Source organism: Acipenser ruthenus, chromosome 8, assembly GCF_902713425.1.
Source record: "Acipenser ruthenus chromosome 8, fAciRut3.2 maternal haplotype, whole genome shotgun sequence".
Classification (NCBI taxonomy): domain Eukaryota; kingdom Metazoa; phylum Chordata; class Actinopteri; order Acipenseriformes; family Acipenseridae; genus Acipenser; species Acipenser ruthenus.
In genome coordinates, this window is record NC_081196.1 from 50,978,800 (window position 1) to 50,998,014 (window position 19,215).

Consider the following 19,215-nt stretch of genomic DNA (forward strand, 5'->3'; position numbering starts at 1 on the left):
ATTTATTCTTCTGCAAGTTTTGAGGTGCAGAGGAGTGTTGAGAGGATAATTAGTCTGACAGTTGGCATACGAAACCTGATTTGTGCTGATTGATGTATTTCCACTGTCAAAGCTGTTCTAATAGGCTAATTCTTGTTTACAGTCGGCATATTGTACAGTTAATGAGGTTTGAAATGATATGCAGGTTCTGGTAAGTTTTTAAGGGGTCACTGTATGAGAACTGTTACTTCCACCAGTGCTGTACCAGCCACCTGAAAGTTTACCACTGCGTTTTGCAGTTTCATCTTGCTTTTCTATGCCTTTATCATAGTTAAACATGGCAAACCAGGGTAATTTAATATGCTTTAGCATACCTTGCTGTTCTTTACAATGCTTACCTATGCTTTACCATGCTTTTACTATGCTTTATTACACTTTGCTATGCTTTTTACTAAGTGGTATTTCCCCAAATAAGTTTCCCAAAGCCAATCAAAATGCCTGGTAAAGTTTTATCTTGTGCATGGAAAACCAATCGACCTGAAAAATTCTATCACAGGCACAGCCTGTTTTTGATAGTGACATTCTTATGGAATAAACAAAAAATAATAATTACTGAGGCTGATCTTGCAGTATACTGCATGTAACGGTAACCTTCAGGATGTGGATTCCTGTCTGTCATGTGAAAATAAATCACTGTGGTGGCTTAAAAGTGCATCATAAATGCTTCATCTAATTGTTTTTTGAGGGATACTAAGTTAATGGCATGCTACTGACAGACTGTTTTTGAAATGTGGTGGATTCTCTCTAATTTTACTTTGGGCACACATGTAAAGTACTGTAGGAATCTAACCTTGTGTGTTTAGCTGGTGAATTAGCCTCTTACGGACGGGATTTTCGTAATAAACATATGCAGGTTTTTTTGTACATCAATTTGCTTTTCAAACTACTTTTCTAACTTTTTTTTTTTTTTTTTTACAGAACTGGTTATCAATTCAGCAAGTAAAAAAAAATAAAATTGAAGTGATGATCATTGAAAGTTTACAAGCTGCATTTCATTGCATTCTGAGATGCAGAGCTTTGTGGTTCTGCACTGTGTTCACATGGGTAAATGTTTGCAGAGAGGATTAGACCTGAGCTGAGCTTGCTTGCTGAAATCGAATGATCTGTAGTTTAGAAATGGGAAGTACAGGAGCTGCAGCTGATCACGGAGAGCAGAGTTGAGTTGGGAGAGCTGCTTGTAAAATCATGTCTACAGAATCTTTTGGCTTGTTCTCCAGAGGTATCTGAGAGCAGAAGAGAACAGAACTATGTACCAAATCCAGTTGAAACCATTGGGACGACATGTTAAAATTTCCCTGGCTGAAATGGAGAGCTACTATTGTTTCACACAAGCCTGTTCTCTGGTGCACAGTGAGTACATTTGTATTAGTGGGAGTGTTTCTTCTGTCAGCAGTATGTTCAGATAAAATACATTTTATATTCTGCTGCTCATGCATAACTATAAAACACTATTGGGCTTGATTCCCAAAGCTGTTTACTACAAATCGGAATTGTTTTCTCAACGTGAAATAAGAAACAACTTAACGCTTCATTCAAGCCCATGAATTAAGAGTTATTTTTATTTCTGGCTTGGTAATTTTTTTTTATTGGGTGCGTTTTTCTCCTTTCTGAAAAGAAATGTGTTGATGACAAACTGTAGTAAATAGCTTTGAGAACTAAGCCCTATTAACTATAAAAACAATGATTTTAATAAGTGTTTCATTGAAGTCCTTATTTGAAAGCACTGGTACTTTTCAGTCAGTTTTTCTTCTTTTAGTATTGATACATAGAGTTTGAAAGTGATATTTGTAAAATGAATAAATGTATCATTTAAACAAGAAACTTTCATTACAATTTTCTGAATTTCTTTATTTTCTCATTGTGAAATGGCAGTGAGCTGTAGGACACATGTGCTGTCTCTTTCTCTCTATATTGTATGTCCAGTTTAAAGGATAACCCCTGTGTGTTTTTAAAAGCTTAGTGATTTATAATTTCAATTTCTCTGCTTCTGTGTATTGAGGATTATGCTTTTTGATATTGAACTTGCTGATTCCTCTCTTAAATTTTCATAGCAAGTTGTAATTCGCTAAATATTCTTGAAATAGCCTTTGTAATTCATTTTGTACTTGCAACCATTGTTTTTAGTTTAAGTGGCAGTCCTACATTTATCATTTTTTAATACATAGGCTTACCTGGCCCTGCTTTTTTATTTATTTATTTTTTTAACTGCATCTACCTCGTCAGTTTCAGTTGCCTCATCTTTGTAAAACATATGTGGTTATTTATTAAGAAAGCTGTAAACGCACACATTGAAGTGGTCTGTATGCTATATTGTCTTACTGTACTTTGTCAGAACATTTCAATAATGTACAGCAACTTGCTTACCTGTGAACCTTCTAACCTTTTTATTATGCTTTTATTTCTAAAAGTGATATTCGGTTGGGTGGAAATTAGTAGCATGACTAATAAATGTGAGTGATCTTAACCAGAGTGTGACGATACATAGTGATTTCAGGAGCTTGCCTTCATTGACTCCTGTTATATTTTGGCTGGGCTATTTCCATGTGGTGATAATAAGTAGAGGAAGACGTTAACAGGGGTGTAGGTTTTACTTTCACCTTTTTTTTAAAGGGATTTTTTTCCACGTTGTTGGTAGTTTGGCTTGTTTTAATGTATTGCCTACTAATTATTACATGAGTGTACATCATGGTCACTTCCAGTAAGGGCTTGGGTAAATTCTAATTTAATATTTTCTTGCCCTGTCACTGTCACTCATTTGCTGAGGTGTGTGCACTTAAACAGAAATACCCTAGAAGTCTTTAGCATTATTACTCAGTTTACAGCAGAGTCTGTGTAGGAAAACATTTAAGTCCTGTTCGTGACAAATAACCATGGTGGCACTTTGGTTTTAAAACTCCACCTATAAACAAACAATGGATCAGTCTTTTCAAATATCAAATTATCTTCCACAAACCTAGCCGTCAAGTTAGCAAACAAGCCACCAAGTCTGTCAGCTGCTGAGTCACCACAATATATTGTTACTTCCTTAAAGAATCCTGTTCAGAGTGTGACACTTGTGTATGTTTTCTCTTATTTTGCTTTAGTTCAGGTACGCAGTAAAACTATAAAAAAGGAAGTAGATAAATGCCTCACATTAACCATTGGTCTTGTTACTACCATTACACAATGTTGATGTCTGTCTGCTTGATTTGATTCCTTGTAGTTTTAGCCCAGTTTGAATGTGTTAATGATGTCAGATAAAGTTTTAACCCATTAAGTGCCATTGTCCTCCTTTGAGAACAGGCTGCTTTGCATTTGTTTTTGGCACATTAACTGGCTTCTACCTGTTATTTGAATTTTCTGACTATTGTTATGATACCTTAATTTTGTTAACCACAAAACTTACGTCTCAATGTAATATATAAAATTACATAAATACAGCTTGTGTTCTGATAATATATTTGTTACTTTTTAATGGGTTAAATACAAGGAAATAACTAAAATATCTTCAACAGAAGAACATGTGAGCAGACCTAGCATTGCTACTTAAAACCAAAAATATTTTGGCTTTAATTGAAGCTCAGCCAAAACAAGATGGGCCAACAACAATCGACTGGGAAAGACGTCCATATACTAGTCATTAAAATGCCCGTATGGTATTAAAGTATTTAGCTGAATATGGTGGTCTGGTACTATTCCGAACACCGTCTTTCATGCAATACTTTGTTGTATCAGAAGTTATTTGGCTTTGTGGCCCTGGTCTTCATCTTCCAAGTCCTGCCGATCCTTATACTATCCTGAATCCAATACAATGCTTTTCTCAATTTTGATAACCACAAAAACATCAAAAGGTGTTAGTCTTTTTAAATTTAAAGTTTCAACATTGATTTTAATTGTCTACAGTTGTATTTGTCCTTGAAGCCTACAGGTAATCGAAAAATGTTATGCAGTCGCACCCAGTTCCCTGGGTGCTGTTATTGGAGCCTGCTGTAATTGGAGTTCTTGACTTCAGTAGTGGAATTTGTTTAAAGGTGTGTGTGCTTTTTTTTATGAAATTGAACACTATATTTATCATTTAACAACCAAGTTTGTAAGTTTGGTACAAACTGTAGTTAACATATCTGGGGTGAGGGGTCCCGATCCATCTGGATTGGATTGCATGGCCTTATCTGAATTTGCGATAAACATTTTTTTTGTTTTGTTTTTTTTTTGGTTTTTTTTAGGTTTTTTTTTTTTATAGTGGTGTTCTGTATTTTCTATTAAACAAGAAATGCCTATTGATATTTCAACCTGAAAAAATACAAATATAATGACATACAAAAGCAATTGAAAGTCCTCTAATTGTAAGGTTGTGACCAGGTTTAATCCAAGTGAATCTAAGTGACATTCTTATAAGCATTCCTTTTGAGATCACATCTACATTCATATTTGCCTTTGTAGTATAGTAATGTATCTTTTATTGCATCTTGTCTACATTTTATATATTGTATGTAAGGTATCTATTAAGTCATACAACGCTGTTTGAGTGAGACTAGCTCAAGCTATGGAAAAAGACTTCTTGTACAATAAGAGACAACGTAAGTAAAGCATTCACTTATTAGAAATGACATTTCATTGTACACAGTAATTGCTATCTATATCTGTACATGGCACAAGCTGAACAGGATGCGTTGCAGTGTTTGTACAGTGTGCACAAACACTGGCCAGAGATGACAGCCTGGAAATGAGTGTGGGTGAATTGGGGTTTCTCTCTTTGATCGCCAGGCAACCATTTCATATAGTTGCTTTCATCATTTTACCTGATCCAATAACTTTTTTCTCTCTCTCTCTCTCTCTCTCTCTCTCTCTCTCTCTCTCTCTCTCTCTCTCTCTCTCTCTCTCTCTCTCTCTCTCTCTCTCTCTCTCTCTCTCTCTCGATGTTCCCAGCTAATACAAGTATTGTTGGTTTCAGTGGGATGCAGCATAGGATGTGAATGATTTGTACTTCACAGTAAAACACTTTCCCTAAGAGGTACAAATACTTAAGAAACCAATTCATGTATACAGACAGCCAGTTATTTATTTTTTTTTTAAACATAAATACATTTTACCATTGTACCTTTCTGAAAGATGATGCATTCAGATGTTTGTCATCCATATCCCTTTCAAATGTAGCAAAGAAAACGGCATTAGACCCGCACACAAAACAAACCAAAAACATCTCCCTAAAACCTTTAACTGTAGGTTCAGTCCTTTCTGAACAGCGGTGACTTTGTTAATCCTAATGGAATCAAATGTATGCAAATGTGAAAGGCAGTAACAAGCAAACTTCTTGTGTGAGCCCTGTGTCCCTGTACTGTTTAAACCCATTGCTTCCAAAAATGCTGCATGGGGGATTTTAGAGTTCTGAACAGGTATGCTCTAGGAGTAGCGAGGAAGGGGGCTATTGATTTACTATCTCCATGATCTGATCTGGTACATGGAAGAGGATGAAAGGGTTAGCTAGGCGGTACTGCAAACCCATCTGCATGTATCAAGTCGCCAGAGTGTAAGTTTGATTTAAATGGATTTACACGATGTAAAACAAAGCACTAATTTGTTGGATATGATTTTAACTAAATGCAAATTCAGTGGGCTTGTTAATATGTGGGTGTTTGTTGCAAAACTATGCGCCTGCAGTTGGGGAAACTCTCACATTTTCGTCTTCCTTTTAATTCAACCATTTGTTGTACTGCTACCAGTACATGATTGCATTGATTTACCCATATATCTGTAATTGTTAATGCAACAGGCAGAGAGTATGCTGTTGATAAATATATGTACTTTTCATGCATTGCATTATTCAGTGAAAAAAATGGATTAAGATACGTGGTGTGCATTTAAAATATGTGCTCATGGGTTTTGTGGTTAAATCTGGGATAATCGGCTTAATTTAAATGTCGGTTTCCTCTTTTTATTATTATTATTATTATTATTTATTTCTTAGCAGATCCCCTTATCCAGGGTGACTTACAGTTGTTACAAGATATCACATTATACATTATTTCACATTATACAGATATCACATTATTTTTACATAAAATTACCCATTTATACAGTGGTGTTTTTACTGGAGCAATCTAGGTAAAGTACCTTGCTCAAGGGTACAACAGCAGTGTCCCCCACTGGGGATTGAACCCACAACCCTCCGGTCAAGAGTCCAGAGCCCTAACCACTACTCCACACTGCTGCCTTGCCTCTTAAGTCAGACAGGTTTGGCTGGAATGCAATTGATGACCCAAGAGGTGTATGGCAACCTCTCGGGTTAGTCCAGTTACTGTGTTGCATTTTTACAAGAGACCACAAGAATGCCTGAAGACTGCTCTTCTTGGTTTTAGAGTGTTGGTGTTTGTGTGTGTGTGGTGTGGTGTTGTGTTTTTTTTTTTGTGAATGGAAAGTACAACCTGTAAATAGGGATTTAATTGAAAGCTTCAATTGTCCAGTTAATAATTAAAATGGAAAATTCCACTATGATAAAGAAATACTGACTTGATCTGATAGTTTTCATTTACTTGTTTTCTAACCAGACCAAATCCGATAAGTAGGCATAGGATCGTGTATCTGCTCTGCTCTGGTTGAATCCCAACACTTTTTGACAGTATTGGATTATAACATGGCAATTGTCTTGCTCCGCATTTCAACGTCGTTGGAACGTTGTCAGTCTATTGTCTTGTAGCAGTTTTGTATTTGTTAAAATTAGGTGTATCAGGTATCCCTGCCATGCTGTAGCACTGGCCTACACATTTGTTGGATCTCAATCAGGATATAGAGGACAAACTGGGACAAACTTGAAGGTTAATGCACCCACAACACTACTGAGGTTTTGGAAGACCAATGGCCTTTTAATACTCTGATAACTTATGTACTCCTTGGCCAGGCATGACCACGATGTTGGAAGAAAGTGCAAGAAGTGGACAGCTTGCAACCAAGTGATGACTGCAGAGGGGTCCCTCAGAAAATTCAGACATGTCTGCAATTTAGGATTGCGTATTGGAACCAAAGGAGAAGGGAGGAGGAATAAGATCAATGTCTGTTTAGGGGCTGGGTGAACAGATGGACTCTGGATCTAAACCTCCTCCTGTTTTATTGGCGCCCGACTGAACATCCACATTGCTTAGAAGCACTCGGGCTGTGTGAAAGTTGATCCTGATCAAATGCAGTGTAAATGCAACACCACTGATCCTGATCAAATGTACCGCTGTGTTTGATCCGGATCAGAAATGGCAGTGTAAACACGCCTACTGTTTAACATGTCGTTAACATTTGGATATGGAAATATTTCCTAAAATCCTACATTTTCACTCTCGAATCCTCAGGCAAGCAAACCACAAAACCCAAATATAGTTGTCAACCCCCACCCAATTCCCTTGCTAATAAAACCACTCATAGATTTTACAACAGACTTCCTTTTAAATTGAATTTATCTATTTTCATTCTACTAGGATTTTGAGAATTTGTTGTGTTTTTCTATGGTTGTGAATTGACCACATTTTCAGATCTGTTTCTACTCTTTCCTTGCTTTTTGTAAATCCATGTTTAACATAGCAGAACACAAAACTAGAAATGTCTGCCAGTATGCAACCAGACAAGCTATTTATATAAATACCACAACAAATCAATTAAGCCTACGTTGGGTTTCAATAAAACTTGTTTTTAGCCAAAGGTACAGTGAGGGGGAGATTTTATGCAGATTTAAAAAAGCTGATTAAAAGTCATAGGAACTGTTATATTAGAGCAAGCATTGGAATAGACAGATGCCAGCAGAACAGTATCCTCTGAGGGGGAAGGTGGTGTCACCTGATAGGTTGCCTTCTGCAGTATTAAACAAAGGGCTCCCACAGGGAGATTTCCAACAGACCACACAAATGGACAACACTACATGTCATGTTTTTGTGTGTTCAAAAATCCTAAATACACTGAATTAATTTAAAGGACAGCTTGGCGTGTGGGCTTGTTGCGTTTGGACTCATTTGGTGTGTGGACAATGATAACCAAATATTGAACCTGTTTCTGTGGTGGGAGCTGCTGACCTGTTTGGGAGGCGGGGGCGGTGGGGTGGGGGGGTGTGCAGGGATCCTACAGAGGCGTTCCACCAGTTTTAAATGTAACTTGAAGAATGGTATTGAATCCAGGGGAGCGTGGCTGGATCGGAAGATGGGGTTTTGATCTCTTTGTGCACTGAAGTGCAATACATATCGTGGTGACAGAATGGGTCACTGTCTGTCTATCAAAAAACTTTATCTGACTTAAAAAAAATTATAAGAATAATAAAATAAACATTTAGCCAGGATGGCATTAAATCTTTTATCCTTGCTTTGCAAGGATATCATGGAGATGTGGCTGCAGCTGAAGAAAATTACAGGTGTGTGTTTTCATTTTGTTTTTAACAGTTTCACTTTCTCAATGTACTTTTGGTTTTAACAAGCTTAAATAAATAATTGAAAATGGGCTAATTTAGCACTCAAACAAACGTTGCATGTATTTATTTACATAACAAAGTCTAAATGTGTACTGTACAAAGGCAGGATTTTAATTCTGAGTGGTGTGGGATTTTTTAACTAAAGGTTTAGATAGGTTGGTTTGCTCTTTACCAAGGTGGGGGAGTGGTGTGGGTTTTTTTTTTTGTTTGTTGGTTTGGTGCTTTTAAATTGAGATATACAGTCAAGATTTTTGCTAAGAAAGCACTACAACCTTTCTGAAAGATGTTGGACCTTAAGGCGGCAGTCCTTAAAGAAACATTTCTTCTGAAATGAGTTGCCAGTTGCAATTTTGTAAGATGAATCTGAGAATATCTTGCATTTCACAAACTGTGAGGCCTCCGTGAACGTTTTGGATACCACATTTGTCACATGTCCAGCTGAAACAGTGTATGCAGTTTGTAACATGATGAAACCGCTGATTTTAAATGAATAGTTGTGTGCCTTTTTAAAGCCCTTTAGCCACTAGCATGTCAAATGTTCCATTCCTACTGCTGACCTTTTACCACAAGTTATCTGCTTGTTTCTTGTAGCATTTACTTCAGACTTGTGCAGGTAGGAACATGTTATATTTTTATTTGCCCATATTTCATGTAGCACATGTTTTATTTTTTTTAACAGCTCAGAACTGCTCCTGAAATCTTGGCAGCAGAGCTTATGCTGTAAATACCTCACGATATCTGAGTTCATCCTTCAAACATTCGTAACTGAATAAAACTAAAAACCTCAAGGCATCTTTTGTTTTAATGTCCGTCATTGATAAGATATCTAGTTAGAGTGTTTTCTGGGACAATATCCCTTCAGTTTTATTCAGTTCAGTCAGTCTGTCATCAGCCAGTGCCACTGTTTCCTGAGTGCATTCATTGTCATGCTTTTATATTTACTCTGCTCCCGTACTGTAGGTTCCTTTTGAATTTTGTAGTGAGTTTGTGAAATTCCAGTTCTTTTATTTCTCAACCTAGCATTTTGGTTAAGCATATTCTAGAATATATCAGTTTGTTTGTTTTTCCATTCTCAAAAAAGTACAGTAAAAAAAAAAAGTGGTATGTATTATGTAACTGAAATAACTATTTTAGAATAAGTGGTAATTATGGCTGATTTTTAATATAAAGGTTCCAAAATGTATGAGGCATAAGTGATTTAGTGAAGCAATTCAGTTCTTCTGAAATACAACATTGTTTTAATGCAGGCTACTGTGGTTGAAGAGCACTTTTTATTTTGATAAATGCCACACTTGAGTTTTTCTTTTCTGTCGGAGGCGTGTGAAGGCAGGTGAAAGCCTGACACACAAAATCTTAGTTAGCAACAAATTAAATTCTTCTTACTTGTGGGAACTTGAAATTGAGATTCCCCCCCCCCCCCCCCCCCCACAAGGAAAGCAAATATGCAGTGAAAACAGATGCTCAAAGACTGTTCCAGAAGTATAATGAAGCCTATTGGTGGTACAACTAAAGAGCTTAGGTTGGGGTTGAAGACATTCATCACTTGCCTTATCTGTGTTCATATAAAATTGAAAGCACCTTAACTGTGTGAGAATCTTACACCAATCTAGTGTAACTGAACTGTATGGAAACTAGGTGGTAGATTAGAGTCTAACCCTTTTGTATTAATTTACTTGAAGATCAAAAGCCTGAAATCTAAAGTTATCATAAAATGTATAGTAAGAATAAAGAAGGCTACAATAAGACTATTCATACTTTTTTATTTTTTTTAATTCTAGCATTAAAGTCACTCTGTTTTTATTATTTTTTTTTTTTGCTGCTGTACAGTGGATTCAGTTTCTTGCTTGCTTGTTTGCCTCCCGGCGCTGGTTACTGATCCTGTTGATGGTGAAACATGACATCTGGTCCGTTCACTGCTGCAGCAATTTGCTGCCATAAACCCTCTGCCACCTTTTCTGATGTTTGCAGAGTATATTCATTTCAATTAGGTTCAAAGGTTGCACATTTCATGCCACCCTCTCTTTTTGTGACGCTATCTCAATCCATTGTGCCTTCGCTATCGACTGCATTAAATAACAATCTGTGTACACCTTCCTTTGCAATAAAAGCAAGGTTTGACTTCAAAGGAAAACGTCATTGTTTTTAAGGGAGTGGTTGAAATAAAGTGAACCCTGCATTGTGTGTACATTGCTGTATGAGTGAAAGTGTTCACTTTCCGTGGGTAAAAGCCATTTCACCTTATGACTTTTTTTTTTTTATGAGGTAAAATTTCAACCATTCTTGAGCCCCTTTTAATCAAGTAAAAATGACATTTCTTAACTAGACCTTGTCTGGATGACTCCCTTCTATAGTACAGTGCCTTGCGAAAGTATTCGGCCCCCTTGAACTTTGCGACCTTTTGCCACATTTCAGGCTTCAAACATAAAGATATGAAGCTGTAATTTTTTGTGAAGAATCAACAACAAGTGGGACACAATCATGAAGTGGAACGAAATTTATTGGATATTTCAAACTTTTTTAACAAATAAAAAACTGAAAAATTGGGCGTGCAAAATTATTCAGCCCCTTTACTTTCAGTGCAGCAAACTCTCTCCAGAAGTTCAGTGAGGATCTCTGAATGATCCAATGTTGACCTAAATGACTAATGATGATAAATAGAATCCACCTGTGTGTAATCAAGTCTCCGTATAAATGCACCTGCACTGTGATAGTCTCAGAGGTCCGTTTAAAGCGCAGAGAGCATCATGAAGAACAAGGAACACACCAGGCAGGTCCGAGATACTGTTGTGGAGAAGTTTAAAGCCGGATTTGGATACAAAAAGATTTCCCAAGCTTTAAACATCCCAAGGAGCACTGTGCAAGCGATAATATTGAAATGGAAGGAGTATCAGACCACTGCAAATCTACCAAGACCTGGCCGTCCCTCTAAACTTTCAGCTCATACAAGGAGAAGACTGATCAGAGATGCAGCCAAGAGGCCCATGATCACTCTGGATGAACTGCAGAGATCTACAGCTGAGGTGGGAGACTCTGTCCATAGGACAACAATCAGTCGTATACTGCACAAATCTGGCCTTTATGGAAGAGTGGCAAGAAGAAAGCCATTTCTTAAAGGTATCCATAAAAAGTGTCGTTTACAGTTTGCCACAAGCCACCTGGGAGACACACCAAACATGTGGAAGAAGGTGCTCTGGTCAGATGAAACCAAAATCGAACTTTTTGGCAACAATGCAAAACGTTATGTTTGGCGTAAAAGCAACACAGCTCATCACCCTGAACACACCATCCCCACTGTCAAACATGGTGGTGGCAGCATCATGGTTTGGGCCTGCTTTTCTTCAGCAGGGACAGGGAAGATGGTTAAAATTGATGGGAAGATGGATGGAGCCAAATACAGGACCATTCTGGAAGAAAACCTGATGGAGTCTGCAAAAGACCTGAGACTGGGACGGAGATTTGTCTTCCAACAAGACAATGATCCAAAACATAAAGCAAAATCTACAATGGAATGGTTCACAAATGAACATATCCAGGTGTTAGAATGGCCAAGTCAAAGTCCAGACCTGAATCCAATCGAGAATCTGTGGAAAGAACTGAAAACTGCTGTTCACAAATGCTCTCCATCCAACCTCACTGAGCTCGAGCTGTTTTGCAAGGAGGAATGGGCAAAAATTTCAGTCTCTCGATGTGCAAAACTGATAGAGACATACCCCAAGCGACTTACAGCTGTAATCGCAGCAAAAGGTGGCGCTACAAAGTATTAACTTAAGGGGGCTGAATAATTTTGCACGCCCAATTTTTCAGTTTTTTATTTGTTAAAAAAGTTTGAAATATCCAATAAATTTCGTTCCACTTAATGATTGTGTCCCACTTGTTGTTGATTCTTCACAAAAAATTACAGTTTCATATCTTTATGTTTGAAGCCTGAAATGTGGCAAAAGGTCGCAAAGTTCAAGGGGGCCGAATACTTTCGCAAGGCACTGTACTTGTGATTTTAAGACCATATCTACTATTGATAATAAATGCTTTTGAATGTACTTGCAGATCTCCCCAGATGCTCAGGAGATCCATTTTGACTGTGCTTTTAGAAAGAACAAAACCATTTTTTCACTTAACATTGTCATATGTTAGAAGTAAAACCTGCACTTCCTAAATGTAGGCGCTGTCCACGCTGCATAACCGTACTCAAACATTTTAATTCAGCACAAAGCGTCCACACTAAAGTACTGTTTTCATGTTTAGTCAAGCGTAATGCGTACTGCACTATTAATAGTTTGTTTACAGTTCCTAGCAGCGCAATGGATTGCGGGACTTAATGTGACTATCTCACCATGCAATGTATTTTATGTTTACAACCTGGCAAATATGGAGCCAGTGCCCATGGAAGACATAACACTTCTTAACATGAACGTTATGGCTTTATCTCTTAAACAAGGTACACTTTATCATAATGTGTGCCTTTTGTTTTGAACTCTAATGTTCTCCTTCACCGATTTTATCACTCCAGATATCAATGTGCCTTGATTTCTGATCATGTCGCTCCATGATCCTCCATTTTACAACAAGCCTCAGAAATTGTATACGGTACAGCAGTATTGATAGTCTCTCTCAACTCCTTCAGGTGCCTGTTCTGTACTGAATTTGTAATGTCCACGCGCCAAACCATATCAGAAAGCATTTTGGGATATTGGAGGATACACAAATGTAGTTTGGTATTACAGTGTCCACACTTCTGACAAACCGCACAACGTGATGCAATATCATTTTGAACCGGACCCGAGACTACCCCCCTGAGGTGGCCCAGAGTATGGTGTTAAACGCTGTGTAGTGTAGATCCTAACCGTATTTAGCACTTAAACCGGTTTAAAGGCGCAGTGTGGACAGTGCCTTAGTTTCTTTCTTTTTTTTTTTTCCTAATTGGTATAGTAGTTTTAAAGAACAGCTTGCTATGGGTACAGTATTGGCTAATGTATTCTTACTTCTGATAAAGAGATTCTAAATAAGTGCTGGGACGAATATTTGAACGAATATTTTTGGACATGTATTCGGATACAAAAAATCAGATGTTTGTATTCGCTAGAAATGACAAATACCTTGCACTTATTTACTGCCTCACCAGAAGTTGCATGACAGTTGAAAAAATGGCAAATAAAAAAGATCTCCGCATGATAGGTGATTTTTTTATATATATATATATATATATATATATATATATATATATATATATATATATATATATATAAAAACAGGATCAACACAGCAGCTCGAGCCTCTATTTAAAACCTTGACAGCAAAAAGTAAACAAGTCAGATTATGCACTCGCATGCATAGTGATCTCTGGAAAGCCATCTGGGTGAAATCGTTGTGCTGCTTTTAGAGCGAGTCAGAATCTCATGGGACAGAAAAAAGGCAAGCATGTCATTCTGAAATGCCTCGCTTAAACTGTGCCCAACTTGCTGGAAATATTGGATAGTGATTTTTATAGAGATTGTATATATTATGTATTTTTTGTTGCGACTTTGTTATGCGGAATGTAATAAACGAGACCAAAGCGGTGAGGGTTTTTTTCCCCCTTCGTTTTACAACTCCACCTCTGCGTTTTGTTTTATTTCAAGTGTTTTAAAATTACATTTCCATTTGTTTGTTCAGCTACAAAAAGGCTCAAGTAAACTTCATGTTCTTACTTTATGAAATGTGTCTATGGCCACGGTTTACTGTGAAGAAACGGCAATGGCAAGGAATGAAAAAAAAAAAGTAAAAAAAATAAAATCAATTTGGCATCCATTTGTATGTAGTTTAATTCACTGGGGTAAACTAAGGCCTACACAACGTCTTACTGTAAAATAAAGGCACACACACAGAGGCCACACCCCCTGCCCCTGCTGCTATGCTGTCTCTGCTGTCTCTGCCTGCGTTCTGAGCAATATAATGGCTTTTATTACTTTTTGAAAACAAACTAATATTTAATTTGAGCGATTTATCAGAGCATGGAAATCCCGTGTTCGTCTCCCAGCACTAAAATAACTTGAATACAATGGTTAGAATTGTGAAGAACTCATACCTTTTCATACCTTTTACCAAGATGGTCTTTTTTAATCTTTCTCTGATTTTTAATTATTTTCTTGCTTCATTGTTTTGTCTGTTGGTTGTAAAAAGAACACCAACCATTTTTTCTAAACGGTTTTATAGAGAAGGTGTTTTACGGATGGTTCTCTTGGATACTGCAGTAGTAAATATCTACAGTAAGAATCAGATGAGTTACATTGTGATGACTTGTAATAGAGCCGGGAGCTTGTCTGATTTTAAGTCTTGCTTACTTGGAGCATGACCTTGTGGTTGGAAGTGTAGGCTGTGAAGCTGGAGATCCTGCTCTGAATCCCAGCTAAGCCAGCAGCTTACAGTGTGACCTGGGGACGCCTGCAGTAGATCACATGTTGCCTGGCTCGCTCACACTGTCTGCTGTACTGGCTTGACCTGAACTTTAAACAGATATGCCATCCCACTACTTTTTTAAAATAATATTTTAATTGTTAACTTTCCAATTTTAAAATAGTAAAAATAAAGGAAGTACTGTAGTTGTGTTCTAAATTCTACAACTGTTTTTGGATTAAATGGTTAATTTTTTAGGTGTACCACTAAATTTGTATGTAGACATACACCCAGGTATAGTATTTGCAAGGAATTTGACTATACTGAAGACAGTTCTATTCCTGAGAAGTGTTTTAGACCCAGTTTCTATTACAGTGGGTGGAAGTTGATGGTCTTTTCTCATGTTGCAGATACTGTAGCTCTAGTTTTGTATTTACAAAGTGGAGGATGAACACTGGTTCTGTCGTCCTACCTTGTAGCATTCATCAGCTTCACTGATTTTATTCTACCTCACACAATTTTATTTAGTTTTTTTTTTTTTTTTACTTTTGGCCCGTCACTTTGCCTTTTAAATAATCAAAGTAATAGTGTTTTAGGCTACTAATACATAAATATCAGTAATGTTCTGAATCTAGTTGCTTTTGTACATTTTAAACAAGCAAATCCACTGCAAGTCAAGGGCAGTGGAACCAACAGACAGTCCTAAAATCTCTACTTTAATCCTTTTATATATTTATCTTAAAATGTAATCTGCTATAAAAATGTGTGTGATTTGAGCGTGTTCCTAAACACAGAAGGAATTGGATTTCAGTGAGGAACTTCAGTCTGCACGTGATAGCAGAGCTATCTCACCACAGTTTGTTTATGTAGTGAAATTATACTGACTAAACGCCTTAGGGACAACTGATGAGGTGCTTAGATTTATGACTAATGCAGTTTAGGGGAATTTCAAATTGGGATTGAATGTGAGATTTTGATCTTGTAGACTTGGTGAAAGTAGCTGAACCCTTAAGCGTGACCAGCATGAGAAATCCTGTGAAGATTATGACCATAGAGCAGGGCCAGTTGGTTACTATACATTTTTGCTTAGGATGAACAGAAGCATTGAATGAGCCCTCTGTTCCATTTGACTGTTGCCCGAGTGCTTTACCAGTCAGACTTGAATAACCCAAGCGGGGTCGTATCACTGCAGGCTTGTGAGTGAAGTGGGTGGGAGGGTCATGAGTAGTAGATAGCAGACAAGTAAATATTTTTTTTTGTTTACTTACTCGCTTCCTGACTACAGATATAAATACATCCTGTGTGTGTGTTACCAGTCTAGGTCTACTGTATCAGTTTTATTTCCAATAATTATATTATCCATTAACAATTGATCCATTCTTTTTAAAATGTCAGAAGTTGCATTCACGTCCAGAAATGAATTTTAAAAAGTGTTTTCCAGGAACCAGATAACAATTTTCTTTTATTTTACTGTAGAATGGCCCTTCTTTCCTTTTAATGCTTTGCATATTAGCCTGATGAAGTAGGGGCTGTCTGTTTTATGGTCCGCTGAACCGATAGGCTCACAGGGTGCCTTTTGTTAGTCACCAAACCAAAGCAAAAACATTTTTAAGTCAGGCACCTGGATGGAAATTAAGTAGATCATTTTAGAAAGGTAAACTTATTTGGGAGCGAAGATTTTTCTTTTTGTTCTTTTTATATTAGCTATCTTTTGTGTGGCTCCCAGAATTAGTTTTCTCCTGGTGAACACCCCGAGAAAAGATATTTCCAGCGGATCAATGACCCTTTTAATAAAAGTTAAAAACATTCAAGATTGTTTACGGTACATCATAGCAATAATGACAATTTGGTTGTGCATCTGTGCACATGATAAGATGGACTGGGGTGAATGCTTTGTGTACAAGTGGATGGAATGTCTCCGTGAAGATATTGCTGGTATCAAGGATGGGCAAACTCTGAGCTGACCCAAAGGGTGATTTTGATTTTAAAGGCAAATAATTGGTAGGATTATAGTCATTCGACATACAGTTAGCTGAAACTGGGTTAAATGTAGGATAAGTTTGCTCTTGTTGGATTAGTTGATGCTGGGAATGGGATGGATTTTCTGTTTTGCAGATAAGAGATGGGTGTTTATATATGCTCTGGGGATATGTTGAGAAATGGGATTCTGTGTCTCAAACTGGTGTGACTCAATAGAATGAATTAAATCGGTCCGCAGTGTTAAAGGAAATACGTGTTTCCTTCATTCCTTCCTTTGTGATGGTTTTAAATAATTCTGAATGGGTTTTGTATCCTATATTGAGAATTAACTCCAGATTGTGTGTGACTGGAATGGAGTGTGCTTGGAAGCCTTGTTTGCTCCCAGCGATGTCAAGCAAACTCCTGTTGACCCTGCTGCTTCTACCATAGTTGAAAGGTCATATTGTTGCCTGATATCTCTAGACACATGGCCAGACAAGGCCTCCAAAAAAGCTCAAAGCTATAGAAACAGCAATGGGGATTTTTAGATGTATTTGAGTGTAATGCCAGAATACTGGTTTATTGGTGTACTGCTGCCGATAGTGGTGTAACAATATGCTATTGTCACCAATGTGATGCGTGTCACGATCTGCAGGTTGCAATACAATATGTACCCCGATACAGGTGATGGTACTGGTGGGCTACCTGTGTGACACATTATTAAGATCAAGTGAACATTTAATGATGAAAAGTTAGGCATAGTATGTATTCATAGCAACTATAATACTGTATATAACAAACTTATTCATTCAAGAACCATTTGGTGAACTACAATGATCTATGTTGTGGTTTTTGGTCTTGTATGTATTGCTTGTGTCGTTATATCTCTATTACACTGATATCATGTAAAGAAAGTATTGCGATTCATTAATTTGACATGAATCACTACACCCCTCGCTACCAGGTCTGTGGCTGTACTTCGGGTTTTCTTTGTTTTTAACTGAAAACTCTTACTTTCTGCCTTTCTCGTGTTGCAGATGAAATCATGCAGCAAGAGACCAGTCCACTGTGTGCGGTGGATATTGAAGAAGTAATAAAGAAGCAGTTTGCCTACCTATCAGGTGAGAAAATGTGTGTGGTTTCTCAGTCAGTACTTTTATATTACTTTCTTAATACTTCACTGCAAGCATACAAAAAAAGAGACTTGCAAATCTAGGCAGCTGTTAATATACATAGATACACCTAAAGCAGCACTGTGTAGAAATCTGTATTAGCTAGACTAGAGGACCAAGACATACATGGCTCCATATTCTTCAACTTCAAGACCAGTTACTCTGCCGGCACTAAAATGTGTCTGTCCTTGAACAGCTGACTTTTGGGGCTAACTTACTACAGACACTGAACACACAGCTGAGAAATTATTCAGCCCCTGCTCTCAATTTGTGAGTAATATTAATAAAAAAAATACATAAATAACATTTTAAATGGAGCAGTGACTACCATTTTAAAATACTGTAGGTGTAAGTGCTTAATAAGTGGAGTGCTCGTTATTTGCAGTGAACTGCACGAAATGACTTTGGTATTAATCTATTTTGAGCATCTAACATGGGGAAATATGTGAGAGGGAGGATGCTGTTTTCCTCATGCAAATGCGTTCATCTGTTATGATGCTGCGGCACAGAAAAGATAAAAGGGGCCCTGCTGCTGTTCCTCTGTTCAAGGTCACCTTGGAATGGACCCAGAATTTTAATTTGACTTCCTTTAGCAATGCAAAGCCATTGGTTCCTTAGCGACTGTGCTGCGTTCAGAAGGCAACGCGGTGCAGCCCCACCTCCTGTAGAAATGTACAAGCCAGGCATATGCAGTCGAATTTGTAGTCAAGTGATAATACCAGAGCACTATCTTTTAGTGGATTACATATTTAATTTGCACATCGTTCTACATGTACCCCATATAGAAGATAACAATGCAGATATACTGTAGGCTGTTAAACAAGCATGGGCTCGTTTGCCTAACTAAATGTTGCAGCATTATGTTCAGTGTGTGTGTATATAGTATACCAAATGTATCTCTTACTGCAGCCTTAAACTACCTTTATACTCTGTGGTGCAAAAGAAGTCCAAGGCTGAACATCACACTGAGCATGAAGGTGCCCCCTTGTGGAGTCATCACAACATTGGGGGAGGGGGGGGGGGGTTGGTAGTGAGTGTCATACTAATAGCATTTAACTCCATTTTATATGGTCACCTTTAAAGAGCACATATACAGGATGTAATACCCTTCCCAGACACTTCATTTGTGATAACTGGTCAATAAACATATAAACCCTATGGTTCTTTTGCATAACATCTGAAAGCTATGGTTTCATAAAGCTATTGCTAGATTAAGTCATACAGCTACAGTTTCTTAACCATTGTAACATGTGAGGTTTA

The 19,215-nt window shown here is 37.5% G+C and overlaps 1 protein-coding gene across 27 annotated transcripts in view; it reads left to right on the plus strand.

The window, feature by feature from the left end:
* The window catches only part of LOC117407435 (guanine nucleotide exchange factor DBS), a 68,541-nt gene that overhangs the window by 16,349 nt on the left and 32,977 nt on the right, over nucleotides 1-19,215 (plus strand). For 23 of the 27 annotated variants that reach the window (XM_059029163.1, XM_059029156.1, XM_059029161.1 and 20 more), the window contains one exon: nucleotides 17,821-17,904. In XM_059029163.1, coding sequence (XP_058885146.1) covers nucleotides 17,821-17,904 — 84 coding nt within the window. Of the gene's footprint in view, nucleotides 1-976; nucleotides 1,390-8,175; nucleotides 8,399-17,820; nucleotides 17,905-19,215 lie in introns of those variants that run through there. The other 4 variants (XM_059029170.1, XM_034012449.3, XM_034012457.3 and 1 more) reach the window with 4 other exon arrangements.